Genomic DNA, 25,302 nt, shown 5'->3' on the forward strand with positions numbered 1-25,302 from the left:
TTTCAAGGTCACGGCTTGTTATAAGCTAGTTTTATTACAGACACTAGAAAAGCTGCCTCTAGCTACTCCCAACTGTAAACCTCAGGTTTTATATATATTACCGGTTCTGGGATTCAAATCTTCCATCTGTTCTTATTAATGAATCTTAGCTTTTATAGTGGAATAAAAGCAGGGGAGGGGGCTTTACATCTGCACTGCTCTTGCAGAATAAAACCTCAGGCTCTTTGCTTGGTCCTTCGAGCTCTTACTCCAACTTTTATTTATTTCCACTTCTCCCAAGAATAGAATAGGCATCTTAAGGTCTAAAAGGAGAGATTTATAGTAAATCAACATTTTAGCAACTAAAAACCAAAGAACTGTTTGCCCTTGTAGAAGCATTTTTCCGCTAAGCTCAAACAACAGCAGTGAAAATGGTTTACTAAACTTTACATGCAGTGGCTCAAATATTTACATAAATTTTGTGATAAGGTCACCACGCGATGTTTTAAAGTCCCTTTGATAAACCTACACTCCAGCAGACCTTTCTCAGCATTGAAGAATGCCCGTGCCCTCGGCAGCTTCATCTTCTGCTTGCTCAGTCTGTGACGGGGGTCTCCAAACTCTGGTCTGTGGCCCTGTGCTGTGCTGCAGCCCCTTTGGAACTGGGCCGTGGAAGTGGTGGGCGGGTGCGCGAAGCTGCAGTTGTGAAAGTGGTGCATGTGTGAAACCATCCCCTCCCCCCACCCCACTGCCCCTTCCATCGGTCCGCCCAGCTGGAGAGTTGGGGGACGGCTGGTCTGTGGGATAGAGGCAGTCAGAGCTCCAGTGAGGCCCCTTGTTTGCTGAGGAACTGGGGGGGGGGATCTGAAGTGACTGGAAAGCTGGGTAGCTCAAGGGTCAAAAATAGAAGTGGCGGTGATGGAGACCTGGTAACAGCGCAATCTGAACCTGTGCACAGGTGATAATGGTGGGGAAAACATCGGTTCACGTCTGCACTTTCTGCGTTTGTAGATTCCTCCCTAAGGTAAAAGGTAAAGGTTCCTCTCACACATATGTGCTAGTCGTTTCTGGCTCTAGGGGGCGCTGCTCATCTCCGTTTCAAAGCCAAAGAAAAGCCAGCGCTGTCCGAAGACGTCTCTGTGGTCATGTGGCCAGCAGGACTAAACGCCGAAGGTGCATGGAACGCTGTTACTTTCCTACCAAAGGGATCCCTGTTTTTCTACTTGCATTTTTTTACATGCTTTCGAACTGCTAGGTTGACCGAAGCTGGGACAAGGAACGGGAGCTCACTCCATTACGCGGCACTAGGGATTCGAACCGCCAAACTGCCGACCTTTCTGATCGACAAGCTCAGCCTCTTAGCCGCTGAGCCACCGCATCCCTCAGAGATTCCTCCCTAACCCCATTGAAAACAATCTGGACCCTGCTCTGGAAAGACGGCAGGGACGCATCTCCTGTGGGTCTGTCAGAAGTGGTGCATTTATTCTGGGCTGGAATAATTGGGGCCGAGCTATGGAGGTGAACAAGATGAAGCTGGAGGTGATCTGGATTCCTTCAAGCACGTGGAAGACGAGGAAGTGGAGAGGGTTCTTTGTGGTTTGAGTCAGTAGGCTTGAGCTGTGCATTTTTCTGGTTCTTTCTGGTGGTCAGGCAGGGTGTGAGATAATTAACACTTCCTTGTGGGAGGAAGCAATGCTACCTGCCCTAATCAGGTAGCAATCCTTTGGAATCTCCCGGCGCAATTCAGGGCCATCAACAGTATCTAGTTAAAGCCATTAATGTTAGTGAGGGTGGTTGGCAGCGGCCAACCCTGTTGCCTGAGTTGATGATTCCAGTCTGTAATTGTGTGTGAGAATTCAGAGAATACAGAATAGCGGAGTTGGAAGGGACCTCGGAGGTCATCTAGTCTAACCCCCTCCCCAACCTTTCGGGCACCAGGGACCGGTTCCGTGGAGAGAGTATTTCCCGTGGACTGGAGTGGGCGTGGCTTCACATGCTGCCTGCATCCCACGGATGGGGCTTGGCTTGTTTGTGCAGACCAGTTTCTGGCATGCTGCAATACGGACCAGGGCTTAGGGACCCCTGCCCTACACCATCCTGGACAAATGGCCGTCCGACCCCTTTGTAAAGAAAAACCTCCCGTGATGGAGCCCAGTGGAAGTAGTCCCCAAGTCTTAAAAGTCACCGAGTTCGGAGAGCCTTGTCGTAATGTGGAGGGCAAGGGAGATGACCTTCCTGGAGATATTCAAAAGTGATGTTGCTGAGGCAAAATAGGACGAGTGCAAGACATGCCTAGATCATGTTCAGAAGCTCTCAGACCGACACCTGCCTCCGTCAGAGGGAGGAGGAGGTGCAGCACGATCAGACTTGAACGTTTCTGTTCTTAATAGCCAGTCTCAAAAAGGGTGGTTATAGCCATCCGGTGGTGTTGATTCGATGGTCTGTCTACGTACAGTTCCTCCTTTGGCCTGAGCTCATTGTAGACTCTTTTGAGTCTTTGTTGGGAATATGCTGGATCTAATTTAAGACTTGGAACCCTGCCCGGAATTCACTAAAGTTAGAAATGTTTAAGAAGTAAATAAGTGCAACTTCACTATGCAGTGAGGTAATGAATAAGAGGCAATTGCATACCAAAAACCACAAAAGGCAAATTTAATAAAAGTAATTCTCAGCTCTTTGCTCTGGTTGTTACTCGTGTTGTGTGTCAGGAGGATTTGAATCCCTTTATTTTCCTCATTTGTCCTGTGTTGGATTCACCACCAGCCTCATGTTTTATAGAAGTCACACATGTTTCTTTTGTCTGGATGCTTTTGTAAACTCCCTCTCCTTTGGGGAATTACCAGGAAGTGAGTGTAGTTTTACAGTGCTTTTGTCTGTTGGTTCATAATGCAACAATCGGGTTTTGAAAAGAAAAAAAAACATGGTTCTGTGTCAGGAAAATCCTGATCTAGAATAACAATGCCCATTTCTTCCTGAGTTAAGGACAAATTTAACTCGGCTATCCAAAGTATTACTAGCTAGAAAAACTACCTCTGTCTTTCCTACAGCAAAGGAACTGCACAACTTAAGCCTCTAAATAGAGATGATCCTTGGCTCCATTTGTTGAGAAAGTTATAGTTGTATTAGTGATCAAGTATATTGCAGTATGGCAAAGCCAGAACTGAGAATTGTGTTGCCAAAATCCTTAAGTGCTACTTTTCCTTCCCTTAACTATCTCTCATTGCCCACCCCAGTGTAACCAATCAGGTTCAGGCAAGATGTTTTCATAACAGTCAGTCCATTTTGATATGTGGCTCCTTCCTTTTAGCTAGGTGAGGCAGTGTCTGGAGAAGGCATAGCACTTACTTTCATTTCCCCAAGCCTTCCCTCCTTCATTCCCCCTTCCCACGGTTCATGGCAGTCACATAGCAGTGAAGCACAAGCAAGCATAAGGTGGAAGCTGACATATACTTCACTGAATTTGGACCAAGCTTGGATTCCCAGTTAACCACAAGGCTCAAGAGAGGATGGCTCCAGATGAAGTCTCTCCTCTTTGGGTCACTAGATCTTTTTTAGCAGGAATGAGCAACTACGACAACTTTTTGGTGGACTTCAATTCTATTTATTTTATTTTGTTCGTTTATTTTATTTATTTTATTTTGTCAAGCGATTATTAGATAACAGGTATAAGTATAAACATAGTTATCAATACATGAAATGGATACGAATAAGAAAAAAAACACAATAGGACAGGGACGGTAGGCAGGTTGGTGCGCTTATGCATGCCCCCCTACAGGCCTCTTAGGAAAGGGGTGAGGTCAATCGTAGGCAGTCTAAGGTTAAAGTTTTTGGGGTTTGGGGAAGAAACCACAGAGTCAGGTAGAATATTCCAGGCATTGACCACTCTGTTGCTGAAGTCGTATTTCCTGCAATCAAGTTTGGTGCGATTAACCTTGAGTTTGTATCTATTGTGTGCTCTTGTGTTGTTATGGTTGAAGCTGAAGTATTCATTGACAGGTAGGACATTGCAATGTATGATTTTATATACTATACTTAGATCGGACCGAAGGCGGCGTAGTTCTAGGTTGTCTAGGTCTAGAATTTCAAGTCTGGTGGCATAAGGTATTCTGAAATGAGCAGAGGAGTGGAGAACTCTTCTTGTGAAATATTTCTGGACTTTCTCAACTGTGTTAATATCAGATATGTAATGCGGGTTCCAGACTGATGAGCTGTATTCGAGTATTGGTCTAGCAATAGGAAGAAAAGGAGAAAGGAAGAAGTAGTAATAGGAATGTTCAAGAACATAATATAATCATTTTATAAGCTGGGTGGGCAACTATGGCAACCCTAACCCTAACCGGTGGACTTCAACTCCCAGAATTCCCAAGCCAAACGTGTCTGGAGTACTGCTCTCTAATGACCTAAGTGCTAGAGCCCACTGTAACTACATAACCAAAAAGGCATTAAGAGTTGTAAACCTAATCCTGCATAGCTTTTTCTCTGGTAATATCACTCTACTAACTAGAGCACACAGCAGGCTTAATTAGGTGTATCCTTTTATCTACTACGCACCAAAACTGTATTGGGGATGCTACCCTTGTTTGTTTGTTCTGGAATGTTGCACATCCTGCCTCATATTTCTATTTGGCAATCTGCTTTTCTACTGTATCATTGAAATAATTGAGGATTTAAGTCTGTGTAAATTTGCAGAGGTATTAGCATTAGAACTAAAAAATTAAATTAGATCTGAATTCTAAATTAGAACTGGGTATTAGTACTTCGGGTAAACATCTGTAGAAGTGAATTCTCAAAGTGGGCTTAATTAAACAAAAAATAAAATAAAATGCACACTTTTTTTAGACCGTTGTGTTCCATAGTTTATTTGTAGGTTGAAAATTCAGCCAAAATAAAACCCAACTAAAAGACCAGTTACTTTGTTCCTTTAAAATGTTTCCTGCAGTTCCTGGTTAAGTAAATAACAAGAGAAGGCATGGTAAAAAAAAAACAAGCATGAGCACCTTGCTAATATTGTAGTGAATAATTTTAAGTTAACAAGAGAATTGCACTGTGTTTGAAGGGCCAAGGTGTGACGTGGAGTGTGTGGAGGTGTGCACAGAGCACCTGTCTGGACTATCTTCAACCAGACACCTCTTTCTCGGAGGTCACATGGCAATTGCAGGAGGAGCTGTGCAAAGCCCAGCTGCTGTTTGAAGATCCTCCCGACAGGTGTGATGGGTGTGGCCACCTGGGCTCCAATCATGTTTTGTCCTCCTGTTCCTTCCTTATACAGCAGAGTAGGCAGCTGTGGCTCCTTTAAAACCTGTGCACTTCAATTCCCAGAATTCCAGAGCCAGCATGGCTGACTCAGGAATTCTGGGAGTTGAAGTCCACAGGTTGTAAAAGGGCCACAGTTGCTCACCCCTTGACTTACAATAGTTTCATTTAGTGACCATTCAAAGTTACGATGGCACTGGAAAAAGCGACTTATGACCGTTTTTCACGGTTACAACTTTTGTAGCATCCCCATGATCATGTGATCAAAATTCAGATGCTTGGCAACTGGTTCATACTTACGACCATTCCTGTTTCCCAAGGTCATGTGGCCATCTTTACAACTTTTGACAAGCTAAATCAATGGGGAAGCCAGATTCACTTTAACAACCAGGTTGCTAACTTATCAACTTGCAATGATTCATTTAATAACTGTGGCAAGGAAGGTCGTAAAATGGGGCAAAACTCACTTGGCAAATGTCTCATTTAACGACAGAAATTTTGTGCTCAATTGTGGTCGTAAGTCTAGGGCTACCTTTATATGCCTTCATATGAATGTTTCATTAGAATCTTGTGGAGAAACACCAGTAACAGAATAACAGCATTGGAAGGGACCTTGGAGGTCTTCTAGTCCAACCCCCTGCTCAAGCAGGAGACCCCATACCATTTCACACAAATGGATGTTCAGACTTTTCTTAGAAACCTCCACAAGTTCTAAAGACAAGTCGTTCCACTGGTTAATTATTAAGAAATTTCTCCTTAGTTCCAGGTTGCTTCTCTCCTTGATTAGTTTGCATTCACTGTTGTCTTGCCTTTGGCAAATAGGTTGACCCCTCTTTGTGGAAACTCCTTAAACATTGGAACACTGCTATCATGTCCCCCCTAGTTCTTATCTTCTTTTCACTAAACTAGACTAGCCAAGCCCAGTTCCTGCAACCGTTCTTCGTGTGTTTTAAGCCTTCAGTCCCCTAATCAACTTTGTTGCTCTTCTCTTCACTTTGACCAGTGTGTTTCATTAGCAACGGTTTTAATTCCTTTCTCTGGAGTGCATGTGTACAACATGGGGCAACATTAATGTGAGAACTTCAGCTCCCCAAATTCCCCAGCCATCCATGCTGGCTGGGGAATTGTGGAAGATTAAATCCACAGGTCTTAAAGATGACAAGGTTGCTCACTCCTGCTCTGCTTCACTTATTTAATCTGATTGCTCTTTTTAAAAGCATTTGCCCCCCTCCCCTCCTTCCAAACCGTTTCTGGAAGTTGAAGAAGGCTAAGCCATTGGACTCACGTTAATTCCTTTTTTTAAAAAAAGCTTTCAGGATCAGGATAGGGCAGAGTTTTATGAGAATTAGATTTAACTAATCAGGACCTGCAGACAAGGCAGGAAGTTACTACATGCCTCTCCTCTCCTTCCCCTCTCTAAAAAAATAACCTTGCAAGTTAAATCTGATCAGTGCTGGGGTAAAAAAAAAAGAGAGAGAGATGGAGAAAGAAACGAGCATTACTAGCAGCAGTAAAATCTAGAAGTGATAACTCAGAGAATGGGACTAAATAGCCGTGTAAAGTAAAACTTACACATCAATTGTTTTAACCTATTTATTCTAAAAAGCATGAATCTTGTTTTCAGATTTACGTTTTGCCACCTTAAGCTGGCAAAATTTAAAAAAGCATCCTCGTCTCTTAAGAGTTCCACAAGTATTCTTCTATTTAAAATACATTTAATTAGAAAGAATTAAATCAATATAACTACCCTATTGTGTGTATTAGAGCTTTTCATTTAATATGGATGAGCAAAGCAAAGTATGTTGGATCAAATTTGTTATTAAAAAACAAAAAAAACTTACTTCAGTAAAGTATCAAAATGAATTTTGCATAAATGTAAGTTTTCTCCAACTTTCACTTTTTCTGGAAAACGATGAAAAAATACTCCATCCCCCAGCCTCATGATATCAATATTTCTAGAACATTTGCACTTCTAGAAGGATTCAACTTTTATTCTCTGGAATTTATCCAAAATTGATTTTTTTGGTCCTTGAATGTCTGTTGTGAGTTGCAGAAAATTTTGGAATAGATTCAGATATGCAGTTGAGAGTGAAACAAAATGTCAGGGTTTTGTAGAAACTAAAAATGTGCTTCGTATAGATGTAAGTTGTTTGCTGCAGCTTTGTGTTGCAAAGAAAATTTAGTATTTTTATTGCTGCTGATCTAATTGAGCCATTTTTAAAAACTTCCCAGGGAACCAAGTTTTATTAAGGCATGATTGAAAATGTTTGGGACCTCCCCCCTTCCTCTCTCAGTATCTGAGCAGAAAAACTGAATAAGTTAAATCCACAAGAGTGAAATGAAATCTACTACAACTAAATTAATTGAAACCCTCATTAAATACATGTTTGGTGATGTGGATTGAATGGAGCTCTGGGTGTCAGATTCTTTTGCGGCAGACACAATTGACCGGTTGCAGCTTGTTGTCTCCAAGAGGGCTGCTCACCTTCCTGTTTTGCAGACAGGTGTGGATTACCTTTTATCTCTTAAGTTTAAGTCTAGTTTCCAGGAATTTAAAGCAGCTTCAGAGAAACCATTGAAGTTACATCCAGCAGTTGCTTGAATGGTAAAAAACTGACAGCTGAGCGATGAAACTCCAAATAGATAAATAGATAAAAAAGAATGGTGATGTTCAGACAGAAATTGACCAAATAATAAAAGCTCAGAATGTTTATTTTTAAATCTTAGAATTCCTTCTTTTCAGTCCAAGGTGCAAGATTGATCATGGACTGTGTTTGTCTTTCTTCCTCTTTTAATGGATGTGTTCTCTGACCGGCTTCTAAGAAATCTTGTTATCAGTGAACAAAATGTGAAAGCTATAGATCATTGAATTGGATTCATGCCATTACATGTTAGATAAGTGGGCTTTAGAAAGTAACAGATTTATTTTACAAATAGAATAAACGAAATCCTTTTCAATTTAATGTTTAGAGTAGACGTGATGTATTTGCCAGCCATACGAGGTAGAACAGACCAGCTGACTGCACAAAGAAACTAGAATTGTGCTTTGTTGAGTTAGACTAGAATAACCGAACCTTTCGAGTCTGGTTGTGTTTTTCTTCTTTCCCCCCCACAGGGGGGAAAAGCCACCCTGAGCCTCTTCCTACTACTATCCCCTTTCCTGGGGCTTAAGGAATGCTTCTGCCCTCCGGGTTCCTGCAAAGCCTTCGGAATATTCCCCTTCTCTCTGGCTTATAGGACTTCAGAGAACAGAGTCCAATATGAAGTCTGTTTTCCCCAAAAGATTGGGATTCGATCACCCTACTGGTGATTTGACTGATTTAATCTGATCTAAAGCGATACCGTATTCATTTTTCCTTTTCCTTTAAGGAACTTGCTGTTTATCATTGCCAGCAGAAAGGAGGATCGGCTGACGTAAACTCACTAGACGTTCGGAGCCATGGCCAATCCTGCAGGAGAAGAACACGTCTCCAAACCTGTAGAACTTTGCCACGAATGTGGACAAAATCACTTGTTGCCCGACAACCACCTTTATAACTTCCAAGATGAAGTAGACGATGACTTGACTTGCCACATTTGCCTCCAGCCTTTGCTCCAGCCCATGGACACGCCTTGTGGACACACGTACTGCTTCAGGTGTCTTGAAAACTTCATGCAGGAGCACAGCTTCTGCCCCATGGATCGGAAGAAACTTTCCTTCCAGAGCTGCCGGAAGTCTAGCTTGCTGGTGCGGAATCTGCTGGATAAGCTCATTGTCCTTTGTCCCTTTCAAGAAGACTGTGCACAGACGATGCAGCGGTGTGAGCTCGAAGCTCACTTGCAGAACAGGTGTGCCTAATTTTCCCTTGTAGCCTCAGCGATGCTTGCATGTTATGCTTTTATTCTTGGCACGGTTAGCAACTTACCATTTCATGCCAGCCTTGTGCTGAATGTTGCACATAATAATGACAATTCGGAGAGGAATGTCCTTGAGTGACTCATATTCTGTCCACGTTACTCAACGAAAAGCCGTAAGTGTCTGAGTGACGCCAGGATGACATTCTGCTTAGTTTTGGGAAGATACTGAAACTAATTAAGGCAGGCTGGGTGGAGAGAGAAACTGGGATGGAAGAAATTGAATTGAGAAATTTGGGTAGGGAGTTACTAAAAAAAGGATGTTTTTGAGAACAGAATAACAAGAGTTGGAAGGTTTAAGCAGGAGACCCTACGCCATTTCAGATAATCTATCCGGTCTCTCCTTAAAAAACCCCAGTGATGGACACTATTGGTGTCTCTGGGAGTATTAATCTGCACTTTGGTTGGTTCTTGAAAGTTTTAGAAGGAATGTGATAGATTGGGGGGGAAAACACACACTTGGCTCAAGGTAAAAATAGCTCCCACTATTTATATCCTCAAGTTCACTTGAGGAAATGGTGCATATAGGAAGCATCTTTTAAATTATAACCTGCCAACGTGCTTGCTTCTTCTCAGGCTCACCTATTTACTTATGTCTCAAAAATAGTATACGGTCATACCTTGGCATTTGACCGCTTTCAAAGGCGTCGAATGTCATACTAGATGCATTTCGATGTGAAAATGTTGTCCCAGGATAGGTAGTCTTTGATTTATGACCACAATTAAGCCACGGAATTCCATTGTTAAGCGAGACAGCCATTAAGTGAATTCTGCCTCATTTTGCAGCCTTTTCTTGTTAAGTGACTCCCTGCGGATCGCTTGCTGGAAGGTCGCAAAAGCTGACCAGATGATCCTAGGACTCTGCCACTGTCATAGATCTGAATCAGTTGCCAAGGGTTCAAATTTTGCTCACGTGGCCATGGGGATGCTGCAATGGTCGTAAGCGTGAGAAGTGGTCACTGGTCACTTTTTTCAGTCACTAAAAGGAACTGTTGTAAGTCGAACCACCTGGACTCCTCATTTGTTTGGCATTCGATGCAGAAGCTAGAAGTCATCAGTGTCCGTTGCCTTGTGACTTGCTATTTTTCCCAGCCAAAACAAAGCGTCACATGTTTTACACGCTTATGACGTGAGCAGGTCAGCGGTAGCTCTTGCCCTGTGCACATCCCCTTGAAGTCTCATCTTGGCTTCTGTGGTCATGTTGAGTATGTTTGTGCTTTTTTTTTTTCACAGGAAAAGTGACATTTTTATTTTATTTAATCTTAAGTATTTATTCATTTTTAAGTTTATTTCTCATGCAAATAATGATATACAGTCCCATTTAAAAAAAAATTACATTGCCTTAAAAATGTGCATTTTCTTTGGTTTGGGAATGCATTGCATTTATTTGCATTATTCCTTATGGGAAAAATTGGTTTGGTACTCTTCATTTTTGGTACTTGCCCTGCCTCCTGGAACCAATTAATGACAAGTACTGAGCGAGATACCACTGTATATTTTTGAAAGACCAGTGCTTCCTTAACAACTGTTTTAATTCCTTTCCCTCTAGAACACGTGTTGTCCAACCTTGGCAACTTTAATGTGTGGACTTCAACTCCCAGAATTCCCTAGCCGTCCATGTTGGCTTGGGAATTCTGGGAGTTGAAGTCCAGAAGAAGTCCAGAAGAAGTCTTAAAGTTCCCAAGGTTGCACTTATTACTACTGCACTTATTACTCTGATTGCTCTTCTTAAAAAGCATCTCTGCCCACCCAAAATTCAGACACAAGTTAGAGAAATATTTCAGGTGGCTAATTTAGCCACAAAATTCCATTGTTAAGCGAGACAGCAGTGAATTTTGTGAGAGGACAGACATGGAGCTTCTTTGGGAATTGGTGTTTGCTGTCTTAATTTTAGGTGTCCTGGCTTCAAGAAATACACGGAGCGTCTGGAAAGGAAGAGGAATCCTCGGTCCAGGATGAAGGGAGATTCTCTTTCCAGGCTGGAAACAAAGGCTGTAAAAGATCCCGAAGTATCAAACGGAGTGTCCACTTCAGTGCCTGGAGGCTCAGTAGCTGCCGTTCCGTCACCAGAGATCGCAGATCCTGGGGTGGTTAACCCAGCCTTTGATGGGAGTGAAGAAGGTAGGCCTGTCTTAAGCTGCTAGAGCAGAGGTCTCCAAACTTGGCAGCTTTAAGACTTGTGGACTTCAACTCCCAGCATAGCTGGCTGGAGAATTCTGGGAGTTGAAGTCCACACGTCTTAAAGTTGCCGAGTTTGGTGTCAGGATTCCTGCAGTTATACCCCCAATGAAATCATGAGTCTCGAGCCAAACTTCCAAAACTTCAAAAGGATTTATTGGGAGTTAACATGTCTGGCACTGCCTGGGTATAGCCGACTCTGAGGCACATAATTCATTGTCACCCTTGACCCTGGTTTTCCCCCACCCCCTGGGTATATCGTAATTCATATCCTCCAATGGGACACCTCCATAGCCCAGAGTCATCAATCAGGCTCTCCAGTTAGAATTTTGCGTGGCAGAAACTTTGGTCACTTAGTTACTATCTTTGAAAACATTTTATGGAATGCAGTTTCTGTTTGCAAGCTCCCCCCTCCCTTTCTGTTGGCAACTCTAAAAAGACCATAGAAATATTTTATGAGTTGACATTTGGGGACCCCCTGTGCTAGAGAAATGAAGGCTGATGTAGGAGCACATGTGAGCAAGTTTCCAGAATAACAGAACCGAAAAAGAGAGTTGGAAGGGATCTTGGGGGTCTTGTAGTTCAACTCCCTTTACCAGTCCTCCTCCTCCTTCCTCCTTCCTCCTTCTTCCTCCTGCTTCTTCCTTCTTCTTCTTCCTTCTTCTTCTGGATGGAGCAGCCACGACTTCTGGAGGTAAACCATTCCACCATCAGGAAATCTCTCCTTAGTTCTAGGTTACAATAAAGTGCTTAGTTCTCTCCTTGACTAGTTTCCATCCATTGCTTCTTGTCTTGCCTTCTGATGGTTTGGAGAATGGGTTGATTCCCTCTCCTTTGTGGCAGCCCTTCCAATGTTGGCACATCACTATCATGTTGTCTGGAGTCTTCCTTTTCACTTAACTTGACCTACCCAATGCTTGCAGAGAAATTATATTGAGGTCTTCTGTCATGTCTTCTGTGTGCAGGCAAATCCTCAACATGCGATCACAACTGAAAGCCCCAAGTTTTCCCTTGTAAGGTTACAATAGGCCAGGAATAGGTTGCTCAGTGTCCTAGCTCAGGGGTCTCCAACCTTGGGAACTTTAAGACTTGTGGACTTCAACTCCCAGAGTTCCTCAACGCTGGCTGAGGAACTCTGGGAGTTGAAGTCCACAAGTCTTAAAATTCCCAAGGTTGGAGTCCCCTGTCCTAGCTGATTGGACTGAGTCTGTCAAAGCTGATTAGCTTAGCTCCGCCCTCTGTGACTGGCCACTCCCAGCTTCGACTCAGTCCACAGTCAGGGTGGATGCAGTTCATTGCCTCTCCTTTGCATTGCAAAAGCAACCTCGAAAAAAATAGCAAAGATGGCAGAGTTTGGGGGAGAGAAAGAAAGACTTCTGCTGCTTTCCTTGCATGAAGCCAAAAGTCCCCCCACCGAGAACAGAGCTGGAGACGGTATCCTGCGATCCCAAATAAAGAACGATCAATCAGTAGTAAAACGGGAATTTTCCTGCAGACTTTTGGGGGGGATTTTCCCAGGGTCTCTGGTCCACGGGATTTAAAATTATGAGTTTGGTTGTCCCTGAGATCCAAAAGGTTGGCAACCCCTGGTCTAGTAGTTAAGGCACTAGGCTAGAAACTGGGAAAGTGTGAATTCTAGTCCTGCCTTAGGTATAAAAGTGGGTGGGGTGACTTAAGGCCAATCCAAATCTCTCAAACCATCTCACCTCACAGGGTTGTTGTTGTGGAGAAAATAGCAAGAGGAAGGAGCATTAGGTATGTCTGTTGCCTTGAGTCATGTATAAAAATAAAGGCGGGATAGAAATAAATAAATACAAATAACAAATGATCCCATGTTTTCTCAGCTGTCACAGTGCTGTGAAGAAATTCCTTCTCTTCATTCTCATTCCTTCTTTCATCTCCACGGGGGGAAAAAATGCATGTAGCTCAGGGTAGAACTCTGGATATGAAAACTCAGGGAACTCAGGGTATGAAAAGTCTGAATTGATGATATGAAAAGTCTGCAAACAAACCATCAGCCTCAGAGCATCCAGGGCTCCACGGATCTTTCTTGCTCATAACATGAAAATGGTTGCAGGAATTAGGGAGGACTAGGGAGGAGGTGATAGCAGTCTTCCACTATTTGAGGGGCTGCCACCAGGAAGAGGGGGTTAAATTATTCTCCAAAGCACCTGAGGGCAGGACAAGAAGTATTGGATGGAAACTTATCAAGGAGAGATCCAATCTATAAGGAGATCTTTTCTGACAGGGAGAACAATTACCGTATTTGCCGGCGTATAAGACGACTTTTTTGCCCTGAAAAACATGCCTCCAATTGGGGGGGTCGTCTTATATGCCGGGTCGTCTTATACGCCGGCAAATAGTAATTGGGAAGCACTGCGGCTGCCCGCGGCTGAGGCACTTTGCGCACTGTGAAGCGAATCCCGTGAAGCCGAAAGGAGCAGCCAGCCTTCTCCCAGCTCCCAAGGAAACGAGGCTCGCACCGCCCAAGCTCCGCTGAGGTATCCGTCTGGGGCTGTCAGGAGTTGTTACCGCTGGCGCGGCTCCGCTGCTCCAGTCCCGCGTTGCCTCGGGAAGGGAAAGGCAAAAAGGAAGAGCCACGGCGGGGCTTTGCAATGGCAGCAGCGGCTCCTGGTTTTGCCTTTCCCTTCCCGAGGCAACGCGGGACTGGAGCGCTGAGCGCGCCAGCGGCAACAACTCCTGACAGCCCCAGACGGATACCTCAGCGGAGCTTGGGCGGTGCGAGCCTGCTTCCTTGGGAGCTGGGAGAAGGCTGGCTGCTCCTTTCGGCTTCACGGGATCGCTTCCACGGTGCAAAAAGTGCCTCAAAAAAAAAAAAGTGCAAAAGTGGAAGGCGTGCGGAAGAGGGGCGAGTATATAACAAACTATATTTTGAGTGGAAATGTTGGGGGTCGTCTTATACGCCGGTCGTCTTATACGCCGGCATATACGGTAATCAGCTTGGCTCCAGAAGTTGTGGGGGCTCCGTTGTTGGAGACTGGACAGCCACTTGTCTGAAATGGTCCAGGCTTGGACTAGAAGACCTCCAAGGTCCCTTCCACCTGTAACTCTGTTACCTGCTAGCAATTTTCAACTGTGACACTTTCATCTCACCCACCAGTGACTCATAATTGGAGGGACTCCTTTGGCAGTTAAAAAATTCAGTCACAAGCCTTTGAGAGGAATATTCACTGCAGGCTTCCATTTCATGAACAATAGCAAGGCCACCTTTTCACACAGCAAGTTCCCCCCAACTGAAGTGAGGGAATAACAGAATCACAAAATTGGAAAGGAGCTTGGAGGCCTTCTGGTCCAGCCCCTTGCTCAAGTGTGCATCTTGACTCAAAAGTAGTCATGGAAAGCTTTTCCAAAGTTTTCTACTTTGGAAAGCTTTTCCAAAGTACATTTCAGAAGCCTGAAGTCAAGTTATTCCAGGGTTAGCTTCTAGAAACGAGGAAGGACAAACTCTAGATACAAAATTTAGTGTTTATTTAATTATTATGAAATTTATTTGACCTCTTTCTTATGTCAAATGACTCCTGGCGGCTTACCGGAAAGGAACATTAACAAACATGAAAATCTTCACATATAAAATGATGACTTCTTCTTCTTCTTGTGCCATATCTGCCATCGGATGTTGGTGATCCCATTTTTATCAACAGCTGCACGAAAAAGTGCTGTTGAGTTTTGTCCAAACCGTATAAAATGACAAAGCAGATAAATTAAAATAATCACCGAAGGAGGGAGCTGGATACGTTGGGTGGGGGGCAGATGGGATTAGCTTTTAATTAGTCAACCCCCTCTAGTGTGAGGCTCCCCCAATGGGGTCTCCAAACCATCAGGCAGAGCCAGGTCTTCGGGCTCTTGGGGAAAATCAGGAGGGTGGGAGCCCATCTCATCTCGGGGGTTAAAAGGTTCCAAAGGCAGGAGCCACGGCAGGGAAGACCCCACCAGCTGGCCTTTCTTGACTGACGAGATCCGCAGTAGGTCTGCTCTGCCGGTGAAGGTGGGACAGGGCGGGTCAACTGTGAGACGGTTCCTCAAGTAGCCAAAATTCCACCTTTCACCAAGCTGGAGATAGCAGGACCACTGGTGAGAAAAGGATGGGATGGATGCAGGTTGCTCACATTTGCTGTACATTGTTAAAAATCCAGGACCTCCTCTTTACTCGTGCCCTTTCTGACTTCTCTGTCAGATTTACCTCAGAGAGCGAGTCTTCTGGCGGAGACAAACACCGTCGAAATCCACCGAGAGGACCCCGAGGAAGAGCTTGGCATGCGGATAGTGGGTGGCAAAGACACCCCTCTCGGGAACATCGTTGTGCAGGAGATATTTCAGGATTCCGTGGTGGCTGCCGATGGAAAACTCGCACCTGGAGACCACATCCTAGAGGTGGGTTTGCTATCGTTAAACCCCCGTGGCAAAAAGACCGGTTGGTAATCGGCTGTAGCAGCTGATTTTAAAATCACATTTTAAAAGCAGAGTTAAAAAGTAGTGAGACCATCAGGCTTGGATTTTTGAAGGTTGTACAGGTGGTCCTCAACTTACAGCCGCAATTGAGCCCAGTACAACCAATATATTTAATATTTCAGAATAATCCTATTTTATTTAGCTTTATTTAAGCAACTCAGGGCAAATTTCTAGAGAAAGAAAATGTTTCTGTCAGCTGTCCCAACTTTGTAAGTTCAAAAAGAAAGATTTTCGAGACCACAGTTTGCCAAAAGTACACTTTTAACACCCAAGTGGGCTACAGAAGAACCAAGATCTGAGGCTTTTGTGCCCAAGGCGTATGGTTGTTCCCACCTTTCGCCCTGGTTATCACTGAGTGTCCAATCAGACACCCACAAATGGTTTGGGTAACGGTCTCTGAGACCTTTGCTGGGTGATTGACTCTGCATTCCACAGTGGGACCTTGGAGCTCCGCCTTCCTTTATCCTGCCCCACAGCCCTCCCTCCCCTTCAAGCATGGCAGGCTGCCAGCAAGCAATGCATAGGGCACCAGGATGCCAGTCCCTACGGCGCTTACATTCGTTCGTTTTCTTTTGCCCTGGTACGGAGAGGAGGGAAGGGTATCCCGAGAGGAGGCCATCTTCTGACCAGCTCTTGTTTCTGTCCTTCTGCCAGGTGAATGGCGTGAACATCAGCAGCGTGACCCACTGCCAAGCCATCGCACTCTTGCGCCAACCCTGTGATGCGCTCCATTTCCTAGTGCTCCAAGAGAAGGGCTTTACCAACCGGACGGCTCCGCCGGTTGTGAACCAGGAAGTGGTCCACGTTATCCTCGTCAAAAGAGACCGATCCGAACCCCTCGGCATTAAACTGATCAGAAAAACGGACGTGCCTGGGATCTTTATTCTGGACCTGTTGGACGGAGGGTTGGCAGCCAAGAATGGGAAGCTGCGTCAGAACGACAAAGTCCTGTCTATAAACGGTCAGGATCTACGCCAAGGAACCCCGGAAGCAGCTGCGCAGATAATCCAGGTCAGTTTGAAAGACTGTCCAGGCAGTCAGGATTCCAGAAATCGCTCTAATTAAATCATAATTCTTGAGCTAACCTTCAAAAAACTTGAAAAAAGGATTCATTAGAGGCGACATACTGGTACCACCCTGGATGAAGCCAACTCTGGCCTACGTAATTTACAGTCCCCTGGGACCCTGTTTCCTCCCCACCCCTGGGTGTGTCATAAACCAGGTTCTCCAACTAAGCACCTTCACAGGCTGGGTGTCATCAATCATGTTCTCCAATTAAATATATTCCGGGCAAAAACTCCGGTATTTTAGTTACAATCTTTTACAGATAAGAGTTGGAATGTGCTTTTGCTTTCAACTGCTCTTCCAGATTTCCTTCCTCCCCGCCCCCTTTTTTTAATGGCAAATACTAAAACAGGCATGGGAATGTTTTATGAGTTGACACTCAACTTAGAACAGTTCACCCCGTTAGAAGTTAACAACGTTACTGAAAAAAGTGACTTGTGAATCGTTTTTCACACTTAACAACCATTGCAGCGTCCTCATGGTCACGTGATCAAAATTCAGACACTTGGCAACTGACTCTTGTTTAGGACAGTTGCAGTGTCCTGGGATCGTGTGATCCTCTTTTGGCGACCTTCCAACAAAGAAAGTCAATGGGGAAGGCAGATTTAACAACTTGCGTTACCAACTTAACAAATGTAGTGGTTCACTTAACGGTGGCAGAAAGAGTCATAAAATGGGGCAAAAATTCACCCCACAACTGTCTCACTTAGCAACAGAAATGTTGGGCTAAATGGTGGTTGTAAGTCAAGGAATATTTGTAATCTGGAGTACAGTAGTTCAATGTAGAAAAGCTTTGCCTGCAGTTTGGCAGTTCGAATCCCATCAGGCTCAAGGTTGACTCGGCCTTCCCTCCTTCCAAGGTTGATCAAATGAGGACCCAGATTGTTTGAGGGCACATATGCTGACTCTGTAAACTGCTTAGAGAGGGCTGTAAAAGCAGGGGTCTCAAAACTTGGTAGACTTCAACTCCCAGAATTCCCCAGCCAGCAAAGCGGCAGATTTCTTGATCGTATCCTGTAGTGTTGGCTGTTTTGGATGGCTGCTGCAGCTATCAAGGTGAGATGTTTCTTCACCCTTGCAATCTGAGGTCTTTCTGTGGAAAGTACTACAGCAGTCCTCGACTTTGGACGACATTTGGAACTGGAATTTCCATTGCTAAGCTAGACAATTGTTGTCGCACCTGATTTTATGCCAGGGTTAAACGAATCTTTATTGAATTTGCTTGTCAGAAGCTGGCTGGGAAGGTCACACATAGCGATTCCATGACCACAGGATGCTGCAGGACTCCTAAAGGAGGTCTCTCCAACCTTGGCCACTTTAAGCCTTTGGCGGACTTCAACTCCCAGAATTCCCCAGCCAGCTTTGCTGGCTGGGGAATTCTGGGAGTTGAAGTCCGCCAAGGCTTAAAGTGGCCAAGGTTGGAGAGCCCTGTCGTAAAGGCACGCCAGTGGCCCAGGGCCCAAAATTTGATCCCATGACTGGAGATACTGCGATGGTTGTAGATGTGACGACTGGTCACAAGTCACTTTTTTTCAGTGCCATGGCAACTTTGGTCACTAAACAAATGGCTACAAGTCGAGGACTACCTGCCATGACTAAAGTTGGCTCCTCAGAGCAGGTTTGCCAGCCAAGAGATACGGCCTCTCCCCAAAGACAAGGAGGAACCACAGACGGTAATCAAGTCAGGTAATTGCCTTGCAGGTCTTCGTTTTCCTGCCAGCTCAGAAAGTGAGACATCAAAGCAAATCGTAGTCTGAGGATGGGCTTTTTTTTTTATTTTATTTTTTAAATTTTATTTTGGCACGGAATTCCTGGAATCCGTTCTGTTTGTGCACCAAAGTCTCTCCTAGCTTTCCCGACATGTTTTTTTTTTTTTTTTTACTAAAAGTGCTGTTAAGCGTTTTTTCAAATACTTCCTAAATACTAGAGCACTGACATGATTTAAATTTTCCGCTGCGAAATTGGAAAGATATTGAGTAAGAAATAAGGAGAAAAAGGAAGGGGATAAACGAATCTGCAAGGAAGGTTGGGGAAAATAAGCCAAGTGTGTCAAATTTGTGAATTTATGGGGTTGGTGAAGAGTTAAACAATAAAAGAAAACAATTATTGGTAAAATTGGAACGAATTGCGCCATGCCACATTTTATGGAGTAAGGAATGGAAGCACGTGTGAAGAAACGCACATACAATAGAAACACAAATGCAAGGAGTTAAAGCAAATATTTATGTACTGAGCAGTGTATTTATTTACTAGATTGATACAGCCGGCCATCTCATGCTTGTGACTGTGGGCAGTGTACACAACTAAAAGAGAAAAAAAACAATTACAATAATTAAAAACAATTTAAATTAAATTAGCTGCCCAAAGTTGCTATTATAGTCAGATGGGTGGCATATTCATTTAATAAATAAAAACAGTTAAAACTATAATAACAAAGTATATGAGAGACACCACATAACCGTTTAGTGGGCCCCACACTTCCATGGGATCCCCAAGCCCCAAGAGTTTGAAGGGTCTTCTGGACAAGCCAAAAAGGTTGGGCCAATTTCATGCAGTGTGTTCAAGGGAGGGAACCACAGCAGAGGCGACTTTTCTCCCTAGGTTCTGCTAAGAAAAGCTCCTTGCTGACGTTGGCCCACAACAGTGGCCCTCCTGCCAGATCTGATGGGATGTTTAATAACTGGGGAGAGCCCCTCCCTCAGGTAACCTGGCCTCATGCCACGTATAGCTTCATTAGTCATCCCCAACACCTTGAGTTGAACCCAGAAGGAAACTGGAAACCAGTACAGCTCACAGAGCAGAGGTATAACCTGTGCAGTTCTGGAAGCACACCCTACTAATGGAAAGGAAGAATATTTGTGGCTCAGGGATGAACCGTGTGGCCCTTGATGCTCTCTGAGCTTAGCAGTAGCACTTAGACATATATACCCACTTCACAGTTCTTTACAGCCCTCTCTTAAGTGCTTGACAGTATCAGCATCTTGCCCCCAATAATCTGGCTCCTCATTTTATTGAGCTCAGAAAAACGGAAGGCTGAGTCAACCTTCAGCCTTCATCGAACTGCTGGCAGTTGGCAGAATTAGCCTGCAATACTGCATGCCAATCACTGCACCACCACGGCTCTTGGTGGTTTTCTTGTGGACAAACTAGGCAGTGAGGGGGGTCCTTGGTGTCCTCTGAGCTTGGTGGTTTCCTTGCAGACGTTTCATTAGCCAAACTAAGTAACATCATGCTGAGCGTATTACCTAGTTTGGGGAAATTAATGGTGTTAGCTAGTTTGGGTAATGAAACGTCTGCGAAAGAATAACCAAGCTCAGAGAGCACCAAGGGCCCCTCCTTTAAACCCTGAGCTCCAAATATTATCCTTTATTTTGAAACTAGGTAATATCACCAGTGCACTGATGGTGTTACCTAGTTTGGGTAATGAAACGTCTGCAAGAAAACAAGCACGCTCAGAGAGCCCCAAGGAGTTTAATAGCATAGCTGCCTGCACTACTGCCTTTTGCACCAGCTGAAGCCTTGAGATAGTTTTCAAGAGCAGCCCAATGTGGAGGACAAAACAGTAGTCCATTGGGGAGGTCACCTGGGCTTGAGTGACCAAAAGCATCAGCCATTTCAATATTTTATTTCTTATTTATTTCTTTATTAAATTTCTATACCATCCATCACACCTAAGTGACTCTGGGAGGTTTTATAACCACTAATAAAACAATATGAACACCCGATTAAAAGCACAGTTAAAAACAGAATTAAGACCAAGATGAAAATGTTAACAAATTCAGAAGAGTTCAAAATGTTAAACAAGGTAGAGGAAGCCCTAAGCCATCCCCAGGGTTGCATCATATTTAAAATGAGATGAAAATATAATAAATACACTATTAATACTTTTCTGACTTTAAGACTGATCAGAAAGCGTAACAATGAACTTTGTAAAGCAGTTCAGTGCCCTATTTTTATATGTAGGTATGTATGTACTGTATGTGTGCAGGAATGCTGTGCAGCAAAATTCCTACTGCAAGATTTCATGAGAGAAGAAGGGAATGAAATGGCTTTGCACCTGAACTTTTAGACCGAAAATTCTTGTCTGACATGCACTGAGTCGTACTGGAGGAGCTTTGTGCATTTTATTAGAAGTAGCTCTCATGGCTTCAGGGGCCTCTTAAATTAAACATAGAAAAACACCCCATAGGTGTATCCTATTTATCTCTTAAAATTCCAAGGAGCTGAAGTTTTATGATGAATGTGTGATTATTAGAACAGAGAAATAGTCCCCCATTTGAGGGCAAAAATTCCAGTTTTGATTGAAAAAGTATAGATGTATGTAATGAGACAGACCCACAGACCTCAAATGCAACGGGCTGCGGATTGGGTCCCTGAAGCCAGTTGCTTGCAGATTCTCCTTGACTTGCAACCATTCATTTAGTAACCGTTTGAAATTACAGCGGCACCAAACCAAGGGACTGACCCCTGGTCTTTACACTTATGACTGTTAAGGCATTAAATAAAATTTGGGCACTTTGGAACCGGCAAGTCAATGGGGGAAGTTGGCTTTGTTTAATGAGTGATGATTCACTCAACAACTATGGTAAAAAGATTGTAAAATTGGGTGAGATTCACTTAACGACTGACTTTGCTTAGTAGTGGAAATTCTTGTCTCAATTGTGGTTGTAAGTCAAGGACCACATGTATTTATAGTAGTATTTGTAGCTGAGAGTTGAACTCTTGGCTCTTTGATGATCTCTGAGTTTGGTGGTTTTCTTGCAAACTTTTCATTACCAAACTAGGTAACCTTGTCAGTGCTGTTGCTTCTGTTACCTAGTTTGGTAATGAAACGTCTGCAAAAAACAACAACAACCCTACCTTATTCATAGAGCACCAAAGACCCCAGTTTGTGCCTTTATTTGGATGCTGATGATAAGTCACACATAACTAGCACGGGAAGAAAAGATGCATTGTTTCGAAGGAATTCCATTGGGTGATTAAGATAATGGGAAACTAATCCCCTGTCTTTCTTTCTAACAAAACCAACAGAAACTCCGTTGGCTGTTGTGCTGATTCATATTTTATTGTGTAAACCATAATTGGTGTGATGTGCAAACTTTAAGCTTTATACTGTGGTTTGCAAATCATAATTATGGGGTTGCATTGAGTAAACAACAACACTCTGCTGTAGTGTGATGTATCAACAGGTCTTAGAATAATTGTATTAGTAAAGGAGCAATTACTTTGGGAACCACTGGTTTAAGTGTTCACTTGAGCTGGCTTAAGAGTCAATCCAAGACTTCGACAGAATAAACCAACACTAACCTGCATTAATATTTCAAGGTTATGCATTATAAGTTGCAGTTGTCCATTCTGACTGTTTTTTTTTCTTTCCAAATGTGTACAGTAATTTTGACCCTTTCTGTTATGAGGGAGGCATTTCCAGGGGTGGGGGGATCAGGAATTCCTTCTCGGACATTTCCATGCCCATTTCCTGTTCTGGCCCTAAATTTTGGATTCAAGGCTATGCAGCTAAAAGAGAAACTGCTGTGGTTTTATGACACGGTGGCGCAGTGGTTAGAATGCAGCATTGCCAGCTAATTCTGCTGACTGCCAAATGCCAGCAGTTCGATCCTGACCGGCTCCAGGTTGACTCTGCCTTTCATCCTTCCGAGGTGGGTAAAAGGAGGACCCAGATTGTTGGGGGCAAGAGGCCGGCTCTGTAAACCGCTTAGAGAGGGCGGTAAAAACACTGTAAAGCGGTATATAAGTCTTAGGTGCTATTGCTTGTGTCATGCTTCATGGTTATGTCGAGCCAGTTTGGTTTAACGGTGAAGGTCTCAGATTGGAAATCAGGGGGCCTTGCTGCCTTAGGCACGAATGGTGGCTGGGTGACTTTGGGCCAATCACCGGGAGACTCCGGAGTTTTCTAGTCCTGCCTTGAGCACAAAAACCGATCCCTCCCTCTCTTAGCCTAACCCACCTCACAGAGAGGTTGGTGTGGGGAAAATAGAAGGAGGGATAGGTGTGTTTGTCCCCTTGAGTTATTTACACAAGTAACATTAGGAAATAAATAATGGCATATTTCATTACTATTAGTGAGTTGTGTATTGATTGTGCAAATGGCTATTTGTTCACTAAGTTACTACTTTTATTGCAGTTATTTTAGGTGTGTGTGTGTGTGTGTGTGTGTGTATAGATAGTGGCTTTATGACAACCTTAAAAAATAGAAAATCCAATATATGTCATATATTGGGTGCCCCATTTGGCATATATTGAATTTTCTATTTTTTAAGGTCGTCATGAAACCGGCTTTAAAGAAATAGAACAGACCCTTAATGGCAGCCTGCTCTATAGCTTTCCCAGAGACCCCTGGGGATCCTTAAAAGCCCCTGACCCCATGACCTCACCGGGTGCGAAAGAGGCGGGGCTGCTTCTCTCCTAAGCTTCTCCTTTTCTGGGGCCTCCCCTGACAGAGCAGTGAAGCCCGGGTGAGCTTCGTGGTCCTCCGTCCGTCCGGCGGGCAGCCTCCGGAAGCTGCCGAGGACAGCAGCAGCAGCAGCACTTCCAACGCCAGCAGCAATGGGGGCAGCCCTGTGCCGCAGCGCAGTCACCGGAAGCCGGAGCAGAGTCACTTCCGGCGAAGATCCAACTATCAGAAGGTATTGGCCGCTCAGGCAGGTTTGGTTGGGACACCCACTTGGTCTCTCTCTGCTGGAGCCAAGATCGTGGTGAAAATGCCACGTGTGAAGAAACGGTACGACACACACAGGCAGCCCTCTAATAAGGGCTCCTGGGGAATCTTCTGGGTACAAACACAAGAATGTCATGGAAATGGTACAAAGTGCCCGGTCATTACAGTAGCAGAGAAGCTCAAAAATAAGGCCAGGCAGAATAGAGTGTAGGGTGGGGGGAGGTCTGTGTGCAACTCAATCTGTATTGGTTTGGGGAGAGAAATCCACCAGTGGAAGTGCTGTTTGTGAGAAGGCCTGTTCCAGTGTCCTCGTCAAGGTCGCCTTCTGGTAGAGAAACGCTGGTTTCATTGGGTGGGGTCGGGTAAAAGCCTGATCATAGAACAGAAGGCTGGAAGGGGGGACCTGCAGACTTATGGTTGTCTAAGGTCTTCTTGAAAGCTTCTAGGGGTGGAGCACCCTCTGGAGGCAAACTCTTCCATTGATTAATTGTTCTCATTGTCGGGAAGTTCCTTCTTAGTTCCGAGTTGGATCTCCCTTGAATGATCTTCTACCCAATGGTTCTGATCTCAGATGCTTTTGGAGAATAAGCCAACCCCCTCCTCTCTGTGACAGCACCTCAAGCATTGGATGACTGCTCTCATGTCCCCACCCCCCAATCCTTCTTTACAATAAACTAGACATACTTAGTTCCCTCAATTGTCCATCATGCTGTATATTTGAGTACCCAGCCCCCCTTTATCCTGGTTAATTAAAGCATAATTAAAGGAGCTGTGGTGAAGTAGGGGTTAGAATGCAGTAAAGCAGGCAAACTCTGCCCACCGCCAGCAGTTCCATCCTGACCGGCTCACGGTTGACTTCCCTCCTTCCGAGGTGGGTCAAATGAGGACCCAGATTGTTGGGGGCAAGAGGCCGGCTGTGTAAACTGCTTAGAGGGGGCTGTAAAGCGGCACATAAGTGCTCTTGCTATGAGGTTGTTGATTTTCCATGATTGGTGGGGATCTGCACATTCTCAGGACTTAATGGTCCAAAATCTATTTGCCACAGATAGGGCTTCTGTCTCCTGGAAAAAAATGAATTTTCCATACCCTGCTATACAGGTGGTCCCTGTAGGGGGTATTTCTCATTTTACCATTATTGGGAGTTCATCTTAATTCTGTATTGAAGTAGTTATTTATCTGTCCTTATTGAAGTGTGAACAAAAAATGCACCCGTACAAACATTCTGTACAGTACGGTACAGAAATAGTTCAGGCATCTGGTGATCCACACAAAAGCCTAAATATACTTTTTGAAATCATTTTCAACAGCTGCCCTTAATTATATTCAGGAACATTTTGCAAGCCAGCTTTTTTTCTGCAAAAGATGGGCTGACATTTTTTCTAGCCAGGATACCTGTCTGACTCATTTCCTGTTCACCTTTAACTTCAGGGAATGAAACTGTAGCCCTTTCATGAGAATTAAGCATATAGTTAAGACATGAGAGAGAATAGGGAACAATTGGGTAGGGTGTTGCAGCTGACAAACATGTTTTGAATACATTGTTTTACCTTTTTCTTAGCCTATTACTTAGGAATTCAAACCTAAAAAAATAGGTTTTCAGCTCTGAAAGTCGTCCTAGACAAAATACTTTTGTCTTTCATTTAAACATAAGTATTTTTTTCCTTTCTCCAAATCAAACTTTTAAGAATTTCTCATGAGAAATGTCTGTGGAGATTCTCAGTCATCCAGGTGGCTTCCCCAAAGGGGATTTTCCAAAAGGCAGCTAGATTTCTCCCCCCTTCTCTTCT

The 25,302-nt window shown here is 44.0% G+C and overlaps 1 protein-coding gene across 1 annotated transcript in view; it reads left to right on the forward strand.

Moving 5' to 3' along the window:
* Positions 1-25,302, forward strand: part of LOC113427283 (ligand of Numb protein X 2-like) — a 47,209-nt gene that overhangs the window by 15,484 nt on the left and 6,423 nt on the right. The window contains exons 2-6 of the mRNA XM_087971998.1: positions 8,602-9,060; positions 11,021-11,247; positions 15,500-15,696; positions 16,429-16,785; positions 23,298-23,483. Coding sequence (XP_087828124.1) covers positions 8,672-9,060; positions 11,021-11,247; positions 15,500-15,696; positions 16,429-16,785; positions 23,298-23,483 — 1,356 coding nt within the window. The 5' untranslated portion in view covers positions 8,602-8,671. The remainder of the gene's footprint in view (positions 1-8,601; positions 9,061-11,020; positions 11,248-15,499; positions 15,697-16,428; positions 16,786-23,297; positions 23,484-25,302) is intronic.

The sequence above is a fragment of the Notechis scutatus genome, chromosome 10, assembly GCF_049901735.1.
Source record: "Notechis scutatus isolate UNSWTSFEM ecotype Mainland chromosome 10, rNotScu1.2, whole genome shotgun sequence".
Taxonomy (NCBI): domain Eukaryota; kingdom Metazoa; phylum Chordata; class Lepidosauria; order Squamata; family Elapidae; genus Notechis; species Notechis scutatus.